Below are 19,791 nucleotides of genomic sequence, written 5' to 3' on the forward strand. Positions count from 1 at the left end.
TCGCACAATTCAGGAGCTAAGCCGCCGGACTATTTGCACAAAGCAGATTTGAAGAATAATGTGGTCATGACTTTTGCCGTCCGCTTTGTGAAGTTCGTTGGGAAATTGGAAAGTTTTTTATGAAGTTGCCAAATAGGTTGCGAGTTTTTGAATCAAATTGTGAGCTTCGATACAAAGTTCCCAACTTCGGCCCGAAATTAATAAAACCTATAATTATGTTATCAAAAAGGGCTTTCTACGCTAAACTGTTGGAAACAAATGTCATAAAAATAAAAAACTTTTATGTTCAGCGAGCCGTAAACACGTTGTCTCGAACAAATTAGTCTGTCGCGTCGCGTCGGCTTCGATTAAAATCAATAAACCATCCAGTTTCATCAGGTTTACAAACGCAGAAGATTTGAAATTGAAGACAGTGAAGATTATGCCTCACAGAAATCGTTAAATATGTGTTTTCATACAAAAAAGTTAAAATTTGACCAAATTTCTACCTGCATAAGATTTATTTATCGCCAAATCACTTGCATGATCGCTGATGCGAAACGTTGTCTTGCACTTCCAAGCTACTTCAACTTTCCTTGACAAGCTCTAAAATCTTCGAGTTCAGAAATCGCCATGACTTTCGAGCAACATGTCTTGTTTCTCCTCAACAACCAAAACTTCGAAAGTTCAGTCGGGCCGAAGTTGGGAACTTATCGAAGTTCGCAATATGATTCGCAAACTCGCAACGTAATTGGCAACTTCATAACAAAGTTTCCAATTTCCCAACAAACTTCGCAAAGCGGGCGGCCAAAGTAAACTGAAATCAACTGTAAAACATCTCGTTCAAACATTTAATGAACCGTTACAAGTATTAACTTTGCTGTTAAAAGCAACTACGATCGAGAGCAAAAACAGAATACGAGCGTGCCATTCCGTGACAATTCGATAACTCAATTAGTTCTTGTTTGTTGAATAGAATTTAGGTTGTGAATTAACGAAAATCTTTGTCGAACAGTTCTGACAGAAAACAAATACTCCAGGTGTACTGCGCTTTAAAGAACTTTCCCGAAGAAAGTGGTTTTTGATTTGATGCGTTTATTACTTCGTTTATTATAGTACTTTTCGTTCAATGTCTATATGGAATCGTGGCTTTTTCGAGAAAAACAAGGGTATCGTGTTACGTTCGTTTTTAAAAAAACAGAGGTCTCATGTTACAAAAGTGAGAAAAACAACAATATCATGTTTCAGTGTTTGGCAAAAAGCCAAAAGTCTTCCGTAACAAACAAAAGTAACACGTAACGGTTGCAACAAAGCTAGCAACAAAATAACCGCTTAAACAGAATAAGAACGTGCCATTTTGTGACATTTTGATAATTGAATTAGTTTTTGTTTTTCAATTAAATGATGAAAATTTACATATTGAATAAAACAGTTCTGATGTATCAAAATGCACGTAAAAGTTATTTTGTTTGCAAGCAAATTTTGTGCAAAAAGTGACTTCGTGGGCCGCCATACACAAATAGCTCAACCTATGGCATAAACCATCCCAACAGGACAATCACCCAGTTTCACCCCAAGCCACCCCATAAATTGAAAAAATAACTCCTGCACGCTTTGTGTGCCTATGTTTTGCTATGTTATGAATCCTTCTAGATACTCAAAACTTTAAGCAGTGCTGATATTAAAAGTTCGAAGTGTCAACCCTGAGAACATCTTTCCAGAAATTTTTTTCCAGGCCACTGTTCCCGCATGAATTTTTTTTTGATACCACTGTCCTGTGCAGGAATTTTTTTCTTGCATGCATTCGCTTGCAGGATATTTTTTTTTCCAAAATCACCCAACATCCCCCTCAAAAGTAAAATGGTTCGCTCCTAAAAGAAGCCTGGCATCTCCTCAGCGGTCAAACGCAGTACGCACGCAGTTACCCCTAAAATCCTGGACGTTCAAGAAACGACAAGTTTTGTACGCTGCATATGCATAGAAAACTTAATAATCCTTAGCACTTTGGTTATCTGCTACATGTATCTTCATAGCATTTTTTTTACCCAAAACGTCTTGCACATTTTTGCTTAAAACCATTCATTATTTTCAAGTAGATTATCTTTTTATCTCCTACGATATTTCAAATTGTAGACTTTTTTACTCAGTGGTTTTGGTTTACGTTTTCGTGGCATGACCGTGAAAAACAGCAATTATGTAAACGAGAAAATTGGAAATGGCGTCGGATTTTTATGATTGACCGCTGTGGTCCGGCCACTCTCACCCAAGGCGGTCGATCAACTGTCAACCGTCAAACAACTTCTGCCTTTCCTACGACCGTTACTAAAAAAATGCGTTTTGTTTTTGCCCAATTTAAGAACGTTCTAATCTAATTGGCTTGACTCGGATGAGACTTTGCATGTCTGGTTTATAGGACATTTGAGGTCACAACGTGTGGCGATTGCAGCCGGGAGTCAGGAGCTATTGGGCTCCTGCCCGGAGTGAAAGTTAGGTTCCATCAGCCCTTTTTAGCTTTATAAGGGAACTTCAGCGGGTTATCGCGCGAAACAACACGACATAAACTGGCATAAAATGTAAGGGCTGTGTCGTTCGCCCAAGTAAAAAAAAAATATTCACAGTTCCCATTACGGTTACGGTTAGATCTGCCAAGGGGACGGGGGTAGACCTATTTGTTCGGTTAGGAAAAATACTAACTTTCAATATAGCTTAAATTATCTTAACGAAGTTTTCTGTTTTTGGCATATTTTTTCTGTTTTCAACAACAAGTTGTCTAGCCATGACCATAGACCCTTCGGGTATAGATTTGCTAGAAAGAAAAAAAACTATTGCTGAGTTTATGTTTTCTGTTTTGTGGCATATAATGGTAGTATGGGTCAACTCCCCGTCTCAGGCAAAGGCCGTACTTTTCTCCCAGTGATAGCTGACAAAATTAAGCAACCAAACACAGCAATAGTTTTTCTTTCTAGCAAATCTATACCCGAAGGATCAATGGTCATGGCTAGACAACTTGTTGTTATTGTTGTTGTTTAGGGTTGGCCAACCTGTAAGCCAACTTGTTCCTGTTTGGCACTCTCTGTATAATTGTATTGTATTTTGTTGATAAATTATTTAAGTTGTTTTTGTTCCTGTGTAAATGAGTACCCACATACGAACCGGATTTAATTTTGGTCGAAAAAATCGGTTGTAGTCGTCGACAGTTTCCATCGAGCGTTTGTGAAAATGTAGTTCCGTAAACAAGGAGGAAAGTTCTCGAGAAGTACGTAAGCTCGCATTTTTTTCATCACGAAATGGTGTAACTATCCTTAGGCAACACAACCTCGTCAATTAAATGAAGTTTTCTGGGGTCCATTTATTTTTTCTTAGCAACTTGCGGCAAGATCTCGTAATGGTACTCGGATCCAAAGTTATCTCGCAGTCGCTTGTAGGACCATTGCTGGGGACGGTAACGGTCCCACAAGCCACTGCGGCGAATGCAAACGGGGATAGACAAAATCGGTTTGTAGTCACGAGGAAAGGTAAGGGAAAAGTCTCTCCTCGTTTCTCCCTTACTGAAGTAATTTTCACTGGAATAAGGAAAAATCCTAGAACAAACGTGGTAGTATCCAGTAAACGACAAACACGAAGCCACATGTACACATTATGTGCCTTTTATCATTATTCACCGGAAACTGTAATAGTAGTGCTAAAACGTGGGATTTCGAGATTTCGCGTTATAAGTCGAGATCACGCGTTAGTAAGTCGAGATCTCGCGTTATAGGTCCAGATCCTGCGTTAGTAACGCGAGATCTCGTGTTATTATTCAAGATCTCGTGTTACTTCGGTTACCGAAACAGATACTGGATTGAAAAAAAAATTGTAGCTACCAAATAAAATACTTATATCTAGATGGGCCTTTCGGGGCCCCGTACGTTTTCAATAAAATTTGCCCAAGTTAAACTATCTACCACATTGTAATACATTGTAATTGTATTATTTGCTTGCGCTCGAGTTGTGTGACGCTGTTACACCACGTAACCACGCACTTTACGGTGCACTCATCGCAGGCTCAAAGACGCGAGAAGCGGAAGTTACGTTCCAGCAGAGTTCACAATGGAGTCAAAGGTATGAAGTGCAGCATTGTATTAAATCGCTTTGTATTCTCTTATTTCCATCCACTTCGTTTTCAGGTTTTGGCGACAGCGACAAGCAAAAGAAGAGTGTCTAACTAGAACAACTGAGCAAAGATACAAGTAAGGTGAAAAAGACAATACTTTACGATGTTCAAATTAATTTGCATTTTGCTAGGCTGCGTTTGATGAAATGAAATGTAATGTTTAATGGCAACTTATTGCAGTAATAACTGAATTACAAAGTAAAATACAAGGTATAAATATAAACTGTTAATTACAATATATATACAATATAAGGTTCTATTATAAACAAGCTAGTTCGAGATTAATAGCGAGAAGTGACGAAGTCCTGAGAACGCTTCGTTCTGCAAGACTTGATGGTGCTACGACTTGTGACACTTGTGCCGGATCTTTAATCGTAGTTATGTACAATCTCCTCACGTCGAGGCAAAAGAAAATAAAGAGGGCTATTTACATCCTGAAGTTTACAGACATACTGCTGGCAGAGATGTTGGCGCCGTTCTCTCAATGAAGTGAGGCCGAGCAGCCGTAATGCCTCCTTGTAGTCGAGAGAAGGACAAATAATAAACATGGCTTTCTTCTGGACTCTCTGAAGGGCTTGTTGCTTTATAGATAGATCAAATCCATAAGTCAAAAGCCCTATTAAAAAGTTTTTATTCTCATATTTTATCGATTGTTTCGTGGGCAATATAATTTGTATCAAAGAGGGAAATTTACCTGGAAGATAGTGTGACTCAGAGTAGGGAAAAATCCCACATTCCAGCGTTTCCTGTTTGAGTGCTTCTTTAATTATATTGGAAATATGAATAGTAATAATGGCAATTTGAACAATTATGATGCATCTTGGACAACTAAAAAAAATCTATGTTGGGCGAAATGTTCTAGGAACTTCACCCTTAACATTAAATTCACAGTTTTCCGCTTTTTAATAGTGATAAAACATCGAGCAACAAATCAGTCTGAAGCCAGTTTGCATATATAATGTAATAATTAAATGTAGTTTCAACAACAGTAGATTTGGTATTTGCATTTCGTTCAGGGACGAAGGGCTTGTTTCTTTATAAAATGAAATCAATTCGCCAGAAGGGCTACTAAAACATTTTAATTCTTCTTAATTCTTCTTTTTAGTTCCTTTTAATTCTTTTAATTCTCATATCTAATCGATTGTGTCGTGTGTCTTCGAAGAAGGCGTGACTGAGAAGGGAAATTTCCCAAATTCCAGAGTTTCCTGCTTAACAAACATAAGATCTAAGCTGTTTTAGTTCTGTTAGTTTTGTTTTAATGCATCTCGGACAACAGAAAGGAACTCTGTTGAGCAAAATGTTCTAGGAACTTCATCCCCACCATCCACAAACGGTTTTCTGCTATTAACACCGAGCAATCTAAACAATTGGCATAAATTAAATAATCCAGTTTCAGTTTCGAGTCCAATGTTCAGTGAAGCCCGGGGGGGGGGGGGGACTCCCATATGAAACGGACGGGGATGCTCGTCGGAAATTTTGAAAAGAACCCCTAAAAGAGACCAATCTGGGTTTGGCTCAAGCCTTTCTTGACCCCTAAAAGATACCAAAAAACTAAGAATGGAGTTTATATTTGTATATTTCTTCGTGTGTAACCCTAAACGAGACCATTATGGCTAAAAATATTGGCGTTTTGGGCGTTTTTTCCCGGAACACCCTAAGCGAGACCAAAAGTCCGAAATTTACACCCCTAAGCGAGACGACGAGCATCCGCGTCACTTTCATATGCGAGTCCCCCCCCCCCCCCCCGGGCAGTGAAGTGTATTAAACATTCAGTTTTAGAAAGTCTTTTACTCAGTTTCCTCTGTTCTATTTTCACATAGTGGTGATGTAAAGAGAAACAAGAATACAAGGTCCAAGGTACGTAAAAATATGTTCTTAACCGAGTTTATTTTCAACATAAACAGCATAAACAATTTGCTCTGTCTCGAACTGTGTGCTGCGTGACATTTCAGTATGTAACATTCTAAAACATTTTACACATAACACGTTGGTGTTGGAGTGTGGTGAAGATTTCTCCGGGTTTAATAAACAGTCAATGCCTCTAGCAAAGAGGCCACCACTAATAAGAAGGCATTTTGAACTGGGCTTCGATACGTCAGTTGGAATGTAACGCATATCGCGTGGCGAGTGTCACGTGTGGCACACGAATGTCACACTGCTTTTGATATATTCCCGGATATATTCTCTTCGTTATTTTATTTTAGACGGTTAACTCAAACGTACAGTTTTAAGGTCATTCCATCAAATAGGACTTAGGACATATATATTTTAAACTTTGCCTGCTGATTACTTGATTATGGGTCCCCATATTCGTTTAGGAGCAGGATGACCTTGTATAATTCCTTACAATATCAGCTACTGGAAAGGTTTTTATTTAAACCGTTCACTTTAATTTACGCTTCGTAAGAACAGAGTAATAAAAAGAAAGCAAAGCGTGAAATATAACAATAGATGAGGGTGGTAAAGTTGGGGGGGGGGGGTGTAGATCACGTTTCATGAACAATCAAATACACATCTCACGCTTCACGCAAAATAAAATGCAGTCAAACCTCAATTGAGAGGTCACCTTCAGGAAATGGCCAAATACACTGACATAGTCTTATCTTAAACCTTTACTGGATACTTTGTTTTAGAATGAAGAAAAAATGACGGTTTACAGTCACATCTCACCAGGAAAAACAACAGATTTGGTAATATTTGTATGAAAAAAAAAATCAACTCGCCTGCTCGTGGTTCACATTATTTTTAGGATAACCTTTTTCCAAGTTAAATTCTCCACGTCCACTATTTTTCAAATTTCAGCGCCAGTAACGTGCGAACATTCTGACTTCCTTTCGAGATTTCGTTGTTTTCAAACAATCAATCAAAAATTCGAACTTCTTCTATAGCCAGTAACAATGACCTCTCGCATCCCTCCCCCACCGCCCCCTTTAAAAAAGGTGTAGCTGTTCGTCACTGTAATAGGGAGTATGTAATCGATTCTTTGTCGTTTAGACCGGAAAGCCATCTTTTGAAAAGATATTTTGAAAATTTCTCAAATCTCAGTTTTCGATACGGACCGATACGCAAAGATCCTAGCCGGTATATTTGTGAAAGACTTTGAGGCATTTACTGTCAATGTACTGTCGTTAATAACAAAAAACCAGCAGCATTTTCCTCTAAATTAGGACACGATAAAATAAATTTCAGAGTTAAATCTTAGAATATGACCCCTTTTACCCAAATACGTGATTAAATTTGCACTATCTACACTTTGAAGTCAGTTATACTACCCTTGCGTCCCGAAATTAAAATACATGAAAAGAATAAGACAAAAAATCGCAATACCGTATTGTATAAAATGCAGTTATAACAACCAACACTGACATTTATATTTTTAGACTGCTGTTTTATAGGCTTGTCGTAAAAGTAAATCACTTAAGGTAAACCCTGTCTGTGACGAGTCAGTGTTTTTATGAAATCTTGTGTCTCCCTTTTTTAGTTGTACCCGGTTTCGTCTACAATGGGAGTACTCACTTGAAGAACTGAATTATTTTAGAATGTGTCGAATTGCCCTTAAGTTAGTTCCCGTGGGACTTAGAAAGATCTTCAAACAGGAATGGGATTTCGTTTACAGCAAAACTCTGAGCGGAATATGGCAAGACACAGCACAGAATGGCAGCGACTTCTATCACAAAGAAACTAAACGCGGAAAAAAGATAACAATGAATGGTCGATATCTGAATATCATAAGAAATGGTAACACGGCCGAGTGGGATTGTAGTTGCTTGTTTGCTGCAATTCTTTATTCAAATACCATTGGCAGCACACTAAGCCCGACAGTGATGAAAAATGTCGATGATCTTCGTCAAGTCAGAAATGATATTGCTCACATCACTGAGGATACACTCACTGATGCTCAGTTCCAATCTTATGCAGGAAGAGTATTGACTGCGTTCACATCGTTGGGTCTTCCGATTAATGAAGTCGAAGAGGTCAAGAACCAGACAGGTTTTCCAACCGCGGAAGTAGAAGACTTGAAGAAAGAAATTGGCGATCTCAAAACGGAGCTGGATCAGACGAAATCTGAGCTGGAAACAACAAAGAACGAGCTCCAGAGCACACAAGACGATCTGTCTGCTGCAAAAGAAGAAAATAAAGTTCTTACCCAGGAAATAAACTCTAAGGTCGAGTCATTTTGTTCTCTGACATTTACACCACCACATGAAATAATCAAACGAAGTAGTGACCTTGCAAAGATTACAAAGCGGATGCAAGATCTTAACAATGGAAGTAACGGAGCTGTTAGCACTATTTATCTGTCAGGAAATCCCGGATGTGGCAAAAGTCAACTTGCCCGTCAAATTGGAGAGGAATTTTATGGTGTGAAGTCACGTGATACAAATGGTCTGATATTTGTTGCAACTCTGAATGCGGAAACCCTTGAGAGCCTGGCAGACTCTTATATTACCCTTGCTAGAAAACTGGGTATTACAGAGTATGCAACTACTCAGATGGAGAGGTCGAAAAGAGAAAGGACCGAAGAAACCCTTAAGGAGGCCATGTGCATGGTTTCCAAAAAGATTGCCTCGTTCTCAAACTGGCTAATAATCGCCGATAATGTCATTGATTTGCCGTTGGTCCGAAGCTATTTGCCCCAGACTGCCAGTAAAGAGTGGGGTCACGGTCAGGTGCTGATTACAACTCAAGATAACAATACAATTCCCTCCAATGCTCCTCACACTTACCATGAGTCACTCCATGAAGGAATGCAGCGAGTGGATGCAGTAGAGCTGTTGAAACAAGTGTCACAAATTTCTAATCAAGAGCAAGCAGAGAAAGTTGCTGAAGTTCTTGAGTATCAGCCACTTGCCTTAGCAGCTGCCGCATTTTATGTTCAAACCATTGTAAGCGGTGGGTCTCCAGACTTCAGCTGGACAGAGTATCTTGAGACACTACGTAAAGGTGATCGGGAAGCGACTGAAGAGATTCTTGCAGACCAAAGTGTGGCGTATTCAAACACAATGACGACTACAGTTAAAATGGCAATAGAAAGAAGTATGAAAACCAGTGACGTCATTCGTCAGACCTTCTGCTTTCTTTCACTGTGTGCTTCAGAATCTATAACAGTGGAAGCAGTCGTGCGCTTTGTCAAAGCTCGCCTAGGGAGCCCCACGCTCGATGAGTTAATAAGAGCCAAGATTTTAAAATCCTCCTTGATTGTTTCTTTCTGTGAAGAAGATGGGGCGCCAAAATATTTGCGGCTCCATAACATTGTGCACGATGTTCTTAAAACACTTCCTTTGTTTGAATCTGATTTTACCCAGAAACTTCATTGCATAGCTACAGCAATCAACATTTTTGGATCCCAACTTCAAAAAGAGTTGTTAACAGCAGAATATGGGCATCTGGAATTAAGAAGATTTACTTCTCACAGCAAATGTCTCTGTCGTATTGCTTTTTCGAATAGTCAAAACACTGCAGGTCTTCTAAAGAATTTGGCCCCCGTTATTACTCCTGACAAAGTTGTTTTTTGGTTCAGTGTTACGGCTTACGCCTGTTTGAAACTTTCAGATCTATCAGAGGCAAAAAAACTTTCCGAATTAGCTTGTGACTTGCATCAGTACATTAGCATAGGAACAAAAGGAAGCTTGCTAAGATCACACGTTTTTACAACACGTGGATCTGTACTTAGTGAAGTGTGTGATTACAAATCTGCATTATCCTACCTACAAGAGACTCTCAACATCGGAAAAAAGGTGTACGGTGAAGAGCATGGCCATGTTGCAACAAGTTATAACAACTTGGGCGTTGTTTGCAGCTCCGCTGGACAGCACGACCAAGCTCAGGAATTTCACGAGAAGGCACTCAACATCAGACTAAAGTTGTACGGTGAAGAGCATGGTGATGTTGCAGCAAGTTATAACAGCTTGGGCTGTGTTTGCAGCGACACTGGACATCACGGCCAAGCTAAGAAATTTTACGAGAAAGCAGTCAACATCAGAATAAAGTTGTACGGTGAAGAACATGGTGATGTTGCAAAAAGTTATTACAACTTGGGCCATGTTTGCCGTAGAATTGGACAGCACGACCAAGCTAAGGAATTTTACGAAAAGGCACTCAACATCATGATAAAGTTGTACGGTGAAGAACATGGTTATGTTGCAGCAAGTTATAACAACTTGGGCGTTGTTTGCAGCGACATTGGACAGTACGACCAAGCTAAGGAATTTGACGAGAAAGCACTCAACATCAGAATAAAGTTGTACGGTGAAGAACATGGTGATGTTGCAGCAAGTTATAACAACTTGGGCGTTGTTTGCAGCGACATTGGACAGTACGACCAAGCTAAGGAATTTGACGAGAAAGCACTCAACATCAGAATAAAGTTGTACGGTGAAGAACATGGTGATGTTGCAGGAAGTTATAACAACTTGGGCGTTGTTTGTAGCGACATTGGAAAGAACGACCAAGCTAAGGAATTTCACGAGAAAGCACTCAACATCAGAATAAAATTGTACGGTGAAGAACATGGTGATGTTGCAACAAGTTATAACAACTTGGGCGTTGTTTGTAGCGACATTGGAAAGTACGACCAAGCTAAGAAATTTTTCGAGAAGGCACTCAACATCAGAATAAGGTTGTACGGTGAAGAACATGGTGATGTTGCAGCAAGTTATAACAACTTGGGCGTTGTTTGCCGTAGCATTGGACAGCACGACCAAGCTAAGGAATTTTTTCAGAAGGAACTCAACATCAGAATAAAGTTGTACGGTGAAGAACATGGTGGTGTTGTAGCAAGTTATAACAACTTGGGCGTTGTTTGTAGCGATATTGGACACTTTAATGAAGCGAAAGAGTTTGACGAGAAAGCACTGTCCATAGAAAGAAATATATACGGCGAGGATCATGGTCATGTTGCGGACTGCTATTACAACTTGGCAATCGATTGCCACGCGCTTGGACAGTACGACAAGGCGTTAGAATATCACAGGAGTGCGCTCAGCATTACAAAAAAGATTTACGGGGAGGAGCATGGCCGTGTCGCAGACGGTTACAGCTGGTTGGGAATCACTTACAGAGACATTGGAGAGCACGACCAATCCAGAGAATTCTTTAAGAAGGAGAGAATAATTAGGGAAAAGATTTTTGTGGCAATTGACATGTTGAGCTGCCGCACAATTTGTCGGTTAGTCAATAAATTTTCATTGGAGTACGTGACTATTTTTCAAGTGAAGCTTTCAGTAAATGTAGACATTAGCTTATTAATTTCATTTTTCCTAGAAGACAGCATATTAGGAGAACATTATTCACTAAGAACTCGTTATCGCAACATAAAGGTAGATCTCAATAAGGCAAGATAATATATATATTGAGGCAAGCCTAAAAGCGGAGCTTCCCATTTATTTAATTTCCACTGGAGTTTACAACATTTCCATTCTGATAAATGTTTACGCTGGCTCATAGGTGCAAGACAATTTTATATCGATCATGGTTAAAATGAATGTCCTACGGTACAACAACTCATGGCTAAAAAATTAATTAAGATTTTATTCTCTGCTTCCTAAGAATAGAAAATAGTTACGCAATCCTCTTATCGTTTTGCTTTATACAAAAGAGACGTCAATATATTTCGTGGACAAATATTCCCGTCTCACTTTTCTTGCCTGTATTATCGGTACACTCAAATGGGTTGCTCACGTTTGCAAATTGAAAACTTTCTGGGATAAGTCGGTGGTCATATTTTGTTTCTTACCGTGTGCACAGCTTAAACAAATTTTAACGTACACTAAATCATTTCTATTCAGTGTAAAACTGAGCTTCACAAAAGCAAAACAAGTATGATTCAGTTTGTATTCACACCTCGCGCTGGAGCTAGATGGGGTAAACATGATTTTCAGAACAAGTTTAGTTTAATAAAATTTATTTCGATCAAACTTTCTGCTTTATCGTCGTTCAGCACTTCGTAAAATGTCACTTATACTGTATGAACTTCTTCTGCCGGGAAAATTTACGGCTGAAATCAAAGCAATAAGAAATAAACTCTCAACTGACAGAACTTCACGCGGCGGCCAAAGAAAATAAGCTTGCGGCAATCTGATAATCAGAAACTCCATAGCAAAATAAAACCAACTCAGGGGAACGAAAAAAAATAACTGACATGTAAGCATAAGCTTACAGGTACTACATATTAAAGCGACTGAAAGCGTATTTTCGGAAAGATCGTAACCTTGCCGACACGGAATCTATTGAAACTGCGTTCAAAAAAGTGAAAACATCATTACATTTTCTGTCATAAAATCAGGCTCAGCAATTCAGTACAGGTTGTTACCTTGCATCAGGGTCCTGAATCTTTCTTCAGTTGACTTGATCCATGCAGTGGTTAGTTTCACCCAGTCAACACAATCATTTTTTTTTTAATTAATTTATTTATTGCAACACAAAGAACACTACTTACAAAACAAATACATAAACTACTTACAATGCTACTAACAATACATTTCTTATTACATTATTTCTTCACTACTTTTATATACATTTTTTTTAAATAGTAATATCACGATATCGCGCATTACAATGCCTACTATAACAAATAACATTCTTACAAAGGTTCAGGTTACAATGTACTTACAAAATTCAGTTTTTACTATTACAATTAGATCTTAATACTAACTGTATAAATTTTTTATTTGTCTATTATTTATTCTTCTTGGAGTACTATATAAATATTATGCTTAAGAACTACAGTTCTAATCATCTAAAAGCTCACGGATGCTCGAACGCCGGACGGTTCCGTAGACAATTTGCTTTTTTAGCAAGATTTTGAATGCTAGTAAGCTAAAGGATTCACTTTCTTTGGCTGCTGTGTAGATGTAGTATCGAGCTACAATCAGGCAAAGATTGAGCACGCGGAAAGATCGTTCCTCGGGGTGATATGCATATATTTTATCTTTGTTGGTCAGAGCCACCTTGGGTGAGTTGCAAGAGTTCCACCAAGAGGTAAAGAGGTTCCAGAAAATTTGGACATGCTGACATTCTGCAAGCAAATGTTGTAGCGTTTGTCTTGTTCCACACAATTGACATTAATCATCGTCAGTAATTTCAGCTCTAAAAAGTTTATCACGAGTGTAAAGGATATGGTGGTTTATTTTGAATTGAAACATCGAGAGTTTTATATTTTTTGTGACTTTAAATGAAAGTAGACATACCGCAGAGATGTTCTGATTACTAAAACCGGCCTTGATTAGACGAGATTCTGCTGTAGGTTTTTGGAACGCTTCGGAGACGTAAAATAAACGTGCTTGTTTGCAAGTCCAGAATGAACTGTTGAACGGTTGTGTCGACTGCTCCGTACGAACCAATTCATTTTCTGGATCGCAGTTAAACGCTTCCCTCCAATACCTTGGAATAGCATTGCACAACCCTATATAGCATAGAAAATCTGTTTTAATTTTATATTTTTTGGTAAATTGGCAAAAGACAAGAACTTTCCTTCATCGTCCAGAATGTCCGACAGGGTCTTTACGCCGGCATCGTACTACTTTTTATAAAAGACAGATTTCCCGCCAATTGTAATTAGGTGATTGTTCCATAAGATCTCGTTTTCTATTTCTTTCCCTCATGTGGGAGTGTGCATAACAATCCCTTCCCAAGCCCCAAGCATTAAGGACGTCGCGGTAAAAGAGTGGTAGGTCGGGCAACTCAGGCAAGGTTTTTAATGAAAGATTGCATTCAAACAGCAAGGGGCCACCTACGCGATGTAAAAGACTAAAAGGTATTGTCTTCCAAGATTGCATAGGAGGATTTAGAAGCCGTTTAACCCACCTCTTTCAGCGATTTATTTATAATTTGAAATCAGGAATATTGAGCCCGCCGTCTTTGATTTTACCAATCATTGTCGCATGTTTGATTTTTGGCGGTTTGTGGTTCCATATGAAGTTTGAAAGAAGCTTTTTCACTTGATCAACGAATCCACTGGGTACGCTGAGTGTAGAAGCAATAAAAAATGTTTTTGACAGGGCTTAATTTTTAATGATGTTAATTTTCCCATAGAGAGTTAAAACTCTTGCTGACCAGATGTTAAGACACTTTTCTAGAGCAAGCAGTCTTTTATCGAAATTATCCGTTTTGTGGAAGTCTCCGAGTCGCGGGAATTATGTGCTAAAGTTTCATATTATTCTTGATGTTGACGGCCGCACAAGGAATATTGGCAATTATTTCGGGTCTCCTCGTAAACCTTTTCCATTTTCCACAGTTTCACGTTATATAGATGACTTTTGAGGACATCATGTGAGAAATATTTCGGTAAGAAAGTTCTCTGTCGCTCCCTTCATTCGCGGTTTCATTGAACACCGCGCAACAAATTTTCCCGCGTTTTTATATCATAACTTCGTTTAGATCTTACTGAAACGTCCACATTTTCAGTCGATAGAAGATAAAGTCAATTGCTCTTTTGATGGTTACGAAAAATGGGACCAGAGACCAATAAAATTAAAATTTAACCGAACGACCGAAAAATTTAACCGATCGAACGACCGAAAAGACCGTTGAGGTGTCGATACACTCACACATAAAACCTCTCAGATGTTTTGCTGTGTATTGTCGCTGAGTAGTTTTACCCGTTGTCTATATTTTGTCTTCCCCTGCGAGCTTTATTTGCCGTTTGTAATTTCTTTACTTTGCTTTAGCCACGGGCGAGCAATCTCGTCCCCATAATGAAAAGGTGCAAATAAAGTTGTTGTTGTTGTTGTTGTTGTTGTCCCCAGGCCTAATCCGTGCGTACGTACGTTCGGAGATGGCGACCCCCAAAATTTCTTCGTTTCCTAGATTACCATTTGCTTGCATATCGATGCTCCGCTCGCGCGCGTCTTCGACGAGCGCGGGAGTTCCATTATTCATGCACTCAAAATGTTTTCGTTAATTGTCAACTGAGCCTTGAGTTTTTCGCTGAATTGTTTAGTCGGAATTACAAAAATATACTTTTGAGTTTACAGGAATCAAACCTGTTTTGGTATAAATTTCTTTCAAATTGAAACTAAATGACTCATTTTCAGTTTAACTTCGAAAGGTTTCACAATTTGTAAACTAAAAACATGAAAGAATTAAAGTAGTAATAGTGATAACTGAATAATGAATCCAGAAAAAACGATGAGTTTTATTGAAGTTTGTTGTCTGAGTGTAATGGCCCTGTTCCAGGAGTTCTGGTAGTTGGAGAGCAGATCGTAAAAAGGGATAAGTGTGAAGAATGGCAAGTGGAATTATGGAGAGGGGTTTATACGTAGTCTGTGTTTTTTACTTGTCGTCCTTCGCGCTGCTCTCCAAGTAACCGAGTTTCTTGCTTGAAGCCATGGTTTTCGGTCCGAGCGCAGGCCCCCACCCCCTGGTATACTCTCGTTAATTTAGGATGGGTGTTTTCCGTAATTTCCCTAAGAAAACCCTGACCCTACTTACGAATAGAAAATCGAAAATTGTAACCCCTATAGACGTTCAAACCCGAGCAATGATATCTTATTATAACGTAAAACGATATCTAAGAACTTAACTATAACGGTGCCTCTCTTCACCTAGGGGTATAAATGGGTACCGGCGAATTAAAGGCTGGGTATAACCCTGCGATGGACTTCATATTACGGAAACCGCGATGAGCTCCGGCCTGATGGGCCACTAGGCTCGTATGCAGAACATACCGTAACATTTAACATACCGTATCTTTTTTGTGTAGCTGGACGTTTACGCACGGTGTAGCTAAGGATCGCAGCGGGTTTACAACGCCAAAATCAGCAAAACGATAACCTCCTTAATTAATTAAGGTGAAAGAACCTCAAAGATGCCACCCTATCCAGAGCACATACCTATACCGCCCACCTTCAGGAGCACCCCTGGATTACAGCGAAGTTTGAAGAAAAGCCAAACATTTTCCAGGTTGCATTGCTTGACTTGGGGAAGCCTTGAGCCTAGTGTCCCCTCCTTGCCGGAGTGTATCCCGGTTTCTGTAGCATTAAGCTGCTAGGAATATTACTACTCCCCCCTGAATGGGACTATAGGAGCACCCCCCCGGATTACAGCGAAATTCGAAGAAGAGTCAAACATTTTTCCAGGTTGCATTGCTTGACTTGAATCGACCAATAATAAGTTCAGAATACGACCTTTCTGTGCTTGATCTTATAAAATAGTTGGGAAATTTTTTTGCTAAATATTTTGAATTATACACGCTTCAAATAAATTGTTGACGTGAATTTTATTTTGAATTTTTTATTTTGAATTCAAATATTTTGAATTATACACGCTTCAAATAAATTGTTGACGTGAGCTGGACGTGAAGCTTTTTTTGCTCCTATCACTTTGCAATTACTACAGATTTTTTTTTCGCTTTCCTCTTTATACATCCTCACAAAAAACCTTGTGTTATTCCACTGGTCCTCTATTGTAACAGTTGCTATTGTTTTGGGGTGGGGCATTGTTCCTGTTGTTTGTTCTGTTGCACTCTCGAAGGGAAGCGAGCCATTCATGTGAGACCTTGCAAGAGCCTCTACCCGACCCCTGTAAAAATGTCTATAAAATCCAGTGAATGTTTAGCAAACAGCAAACGCAAGGCTCAATCTTTGTGTTTCTGGCAAACGCAAGGGAAGGGGATGAGGGTGGGGGAAGCTGAGCATTTCTACAGTGACCAGTATCTCACTTCTCATAACGTGCGCCTTACTATAATCACACTAGGGAGTGGGGGTGAGGCCATTTTTTTGTACCACTTAATTCTTAGAACTAAAGTTTCAAGAAATGTTCACACAACAGTAACGACAATTTCTATTTCGAGCTCGGTATTGAAAGGGCTAAGGATGGCGCGGTGGCCTAATGGTTAGTGCGCTGGACTGTGGATCAAGGGGTCTGGGCTCAAGCCCTGGCTGGAGCAATGTGTTTTTTTCTTGGGCACTACTCTCGTAGCGCCTCTATCAGGCCAGGGGTATGAATAAGCATTTAATGCTCGGGGTAACCCTAGTGATAAACTAGCATCCCATCCAGGGGGGAGTAGAAATACTCCTAGTCGCTTCATGCTAAGGAAACCGGGATAAGCTCCAGCCTGATGGGCTACTAGGCTTGAACGAAGAGTTTACCTTTTTCTGGAAGGGCTGACAGAAAAACAAAAACAAACGAATTCTGAAGTCTCAGCAGTTTTAATGGATACAAATACAGACCTTTTCCAAGAAAGAAAAGAAGAACAAATGAACAAACCTAATCAACCATTTATAACATCAGACTCTGTTCAGGTACCCGTATTTTGCATCACTGTTGTGTTTAAGAGTTGACTTTATTTTTTTACTTTAAGTTTTGGACCCTTCTTCTGAAGTGGACCCTTCTTCTGAACCCTTCTGAAGTAAGAAGTAATCCTTTACTATTTTAAATATTACATTCTATTTCTTTGTACAAGGCGCATTAAATTCCAGTGCGTTACATTCAAATTGCATTATTTGTGTACGTGTGTCATATAAAATTATCAGAATGGCCTCAATGGGTCCTCAATCAATGTCCGATAACACGTTTGAGTAGAAACTTCAAGTCGAAAACAATTGCTGAAATACACATTTCCCACACTGGAATATCCCATTAGTGTTTGTTTCGTGTTGTGTGTTACACAAATCGAAACAAACACGAGAAAACATTCTCCCAGACCAGTGTACCGCCATGTACCTCGAGCTTTATCATGGCTGAAACTGTCATTTTATTTATCAGAGCTTAATTTCTGGCGTCAATGAAGTCCACATGACTACACGAGAACTTACAAGCGAAAGGGGCTCCTGAACGGAGGTGGTGGTTATAAATCCATTACCCAGCCCACATTTTGCTCGAATCCAATTTCCCTGCCTATTTTTGTCCGAATCCTAGTACCATTCCGACTCTTTTGTTTGTGATTCCCAGAATCCTAGTCCCAATGACCCAAATACCATTTTCCCAGTAAAAACAAAAAAACAAAAAAATGCCAGTTCCCATTTTACCCTCTCTTAATTTCACCTCTTCAAGTGGAAAAAACGAAGCAAAAGTAGCCAGCGATTAGTTGGTGTCGATTTGATCAGAAATACAAATAGCATTTACTTACAACGTGACAATGCGGATATTGCAGTTTAACACCTGAATAAACGATCTCGCGTGATGCCCGTTTTCACAACCACAACCTAAAGGTGAAAAAATATCTTACCCAGAAAAATTGTCCAACGCCCCACCTCCCCCCCCCCCTAAAAATAAGGTCTGTCCCTTAAGCCAATCAAGCAGGACCGTTATTAGCATCTGTCCAGATATGTAGCACCTTTTTCTTTTTCTGAGCTCTTATTTTTACAGGAGTGATGGACAATTTAATTTCCATTCCGTGAAGAAACTAAAGCAGTCAAGAACGATCATCGGCTAGAAGATAACGTGATGACGCACAGCTAGATTCTCAGAACTAACTTTTAAATCAGAAAGGAGAATTTAAAGTTCATCAAGATTGGTAGTGAAAGGCTTAATAACTTTTATTATTATATGGCTGAGTCCGCGAGCAGGCAAGATGAAGCAAATCCTGTGTTCTGATTGGCTACCCGAGCGGACAAGATGGGCCTATCTTGCCCACTCGGGATTTCCCGCGTCTGTCCCGCAAGGAAAAGTTCTCTTTTTGGCCATATAATAAATCCGTTATTGACCAAGCTTGTTCGGTCAAGATGGCTGGTTATTGTCCTCGTTCTCTTTTGCGTTTTTATGGACCTCGACTTCGTCTCGGTCCATTAAAACAAACAAAAAGAACTTGGCCAATATCCAGTCATCTTGACGTTACGAAAACTGTCATTCTATATCCAATATCGTAAAGCATATTACGAAGAGTTACTCCCATTTTAAGTCAACAAACCGTTACGGGAAAAACCCCTAATTTTATGCTTGCTTCACAATTCACAAGGTATTTTAATAAACTACTTTGGATTCACGTTTTGCCACTATCATTGGCCTTATTTGCCCATTAACATTGACCTCAATCGCCCCAGCATGAAATAAAATTCAATCTATATGTTTATTAAGGTAATTTTAGAGATTTGTTGTTCTTGTCTTTGACTCCAATTTATTATTACATTTCTTTTAGCAGTTCAGATTAAAGTTTCTCTAGATAGCAGTTAACAATGGCAATGAAACTCTGTTTTAAATAATTATACATTGTTGTATTGTCACCAAGCTATGGATGATGGTTGGGTTGTTTTGACGTGTCAGGCCATCCATCACGAGCTTCATCGCTGAAGCTGTTATTTTATTATTTTAGTACTCCCAATATAGGTAATGTGATTACAGAGGAAGTAACTGTCAAAAGTGAAGTGAAGTATGAATTGTGCTCACGTCAGTGTATAGCTATTTGCTTCTTTAGCTTTCAGTTTCATTTACTTCTGTCTTTCGAGGTTTCACCTCCGTTCAGGTGCTTGGTGAAGAAGAGGAAGACAGAAGAAGCGATCACTCGGTGTCGATTTGAGCAGAAACACCAGAAGGTATAGAAACTATGTGATTTACTTAACAATAAGGCAAAATACCAAGTGTTCGCCTTGCATCATTAGGCATGACTTTAGAATGCAAATCTACCTCTGCCAAGTGAAACTTTTATGAAAGTTGTATTACCGATGACTGTATCTGTTTTCCATTCTTGCAGGTTTTTCTTTTTAGAAAGAAGAAAAGAGCAA

At 39.2% G+C, this 19,791-nt stretch overlaps 2 protein-coding genes across 4 annotated transcripts in view; one reads left to right on the top strand and one right to left on the bottom strand.

Moving 5' to 3' along the window:
- Positions 1–19,791, bottom strand: part of LOC144631064 (protein N-lysine methyltransferase METTL21A-like) — a 156,805-nt gene that overhangs the window by 17,208 nt on the left and 119,806 nt on the right. The window lies entirely within an intron of this gene.
- Positions 4,041–11,626, top strand: LOC144631078 (uncharacterized). 3 transcript variants are annotated; one of them, XM_078489455.1, is made up of 5 exons: positions 4,041–4,080; positions 4,146–4,208; positions 5,953–5,989; positions 7,614–9,870; positions 10,123–11,626. In XM_078489455.1, the coding sequence occupies exons 4-5, from the start codon at positions 7,672–7,674 to the stop codon at positions 11,473–11,475; spliced, it is 3,552 nt and encodes a 1,183-aa protein (XP_078345581.1). In that variant the 5' UTR covers positions 4,041–4,080; positions 4,146–4,208; positions 5,953–5,989; positions 7,614–7,671; the 3' UTR covers positions 11,476–11,626. The 3 variants fall into 3 exon arrangements, with proteins under 3 accessions (XP_078345581.1, XP_078345579.1, XP_078345580.1); XM_078489453.1 differs by having other exon boundaries at positions 7,614–11,626; XM_078489454.1 differs by lacking the exon at positions 4,041–4,080 and having other exon boundaries at positions 4,165–4,213; positions 7,614–11,626.

The sequence above is a fragment of the Oculina patagonica genome, chromosome 11 (genome assembly GCF_052425735.1).
Source record: "Oculina patagonica isolate OP01 chromosome 11, crgOcupat, whole genome shotgun sequence".
Taxonomy (NCBI): domain Eukaryota; kingdom Metazoa; phylum Cnidaria; class Anthozoa; order Scleractinia; family Oculinidae; genus Oculina; species Oculina patagonica.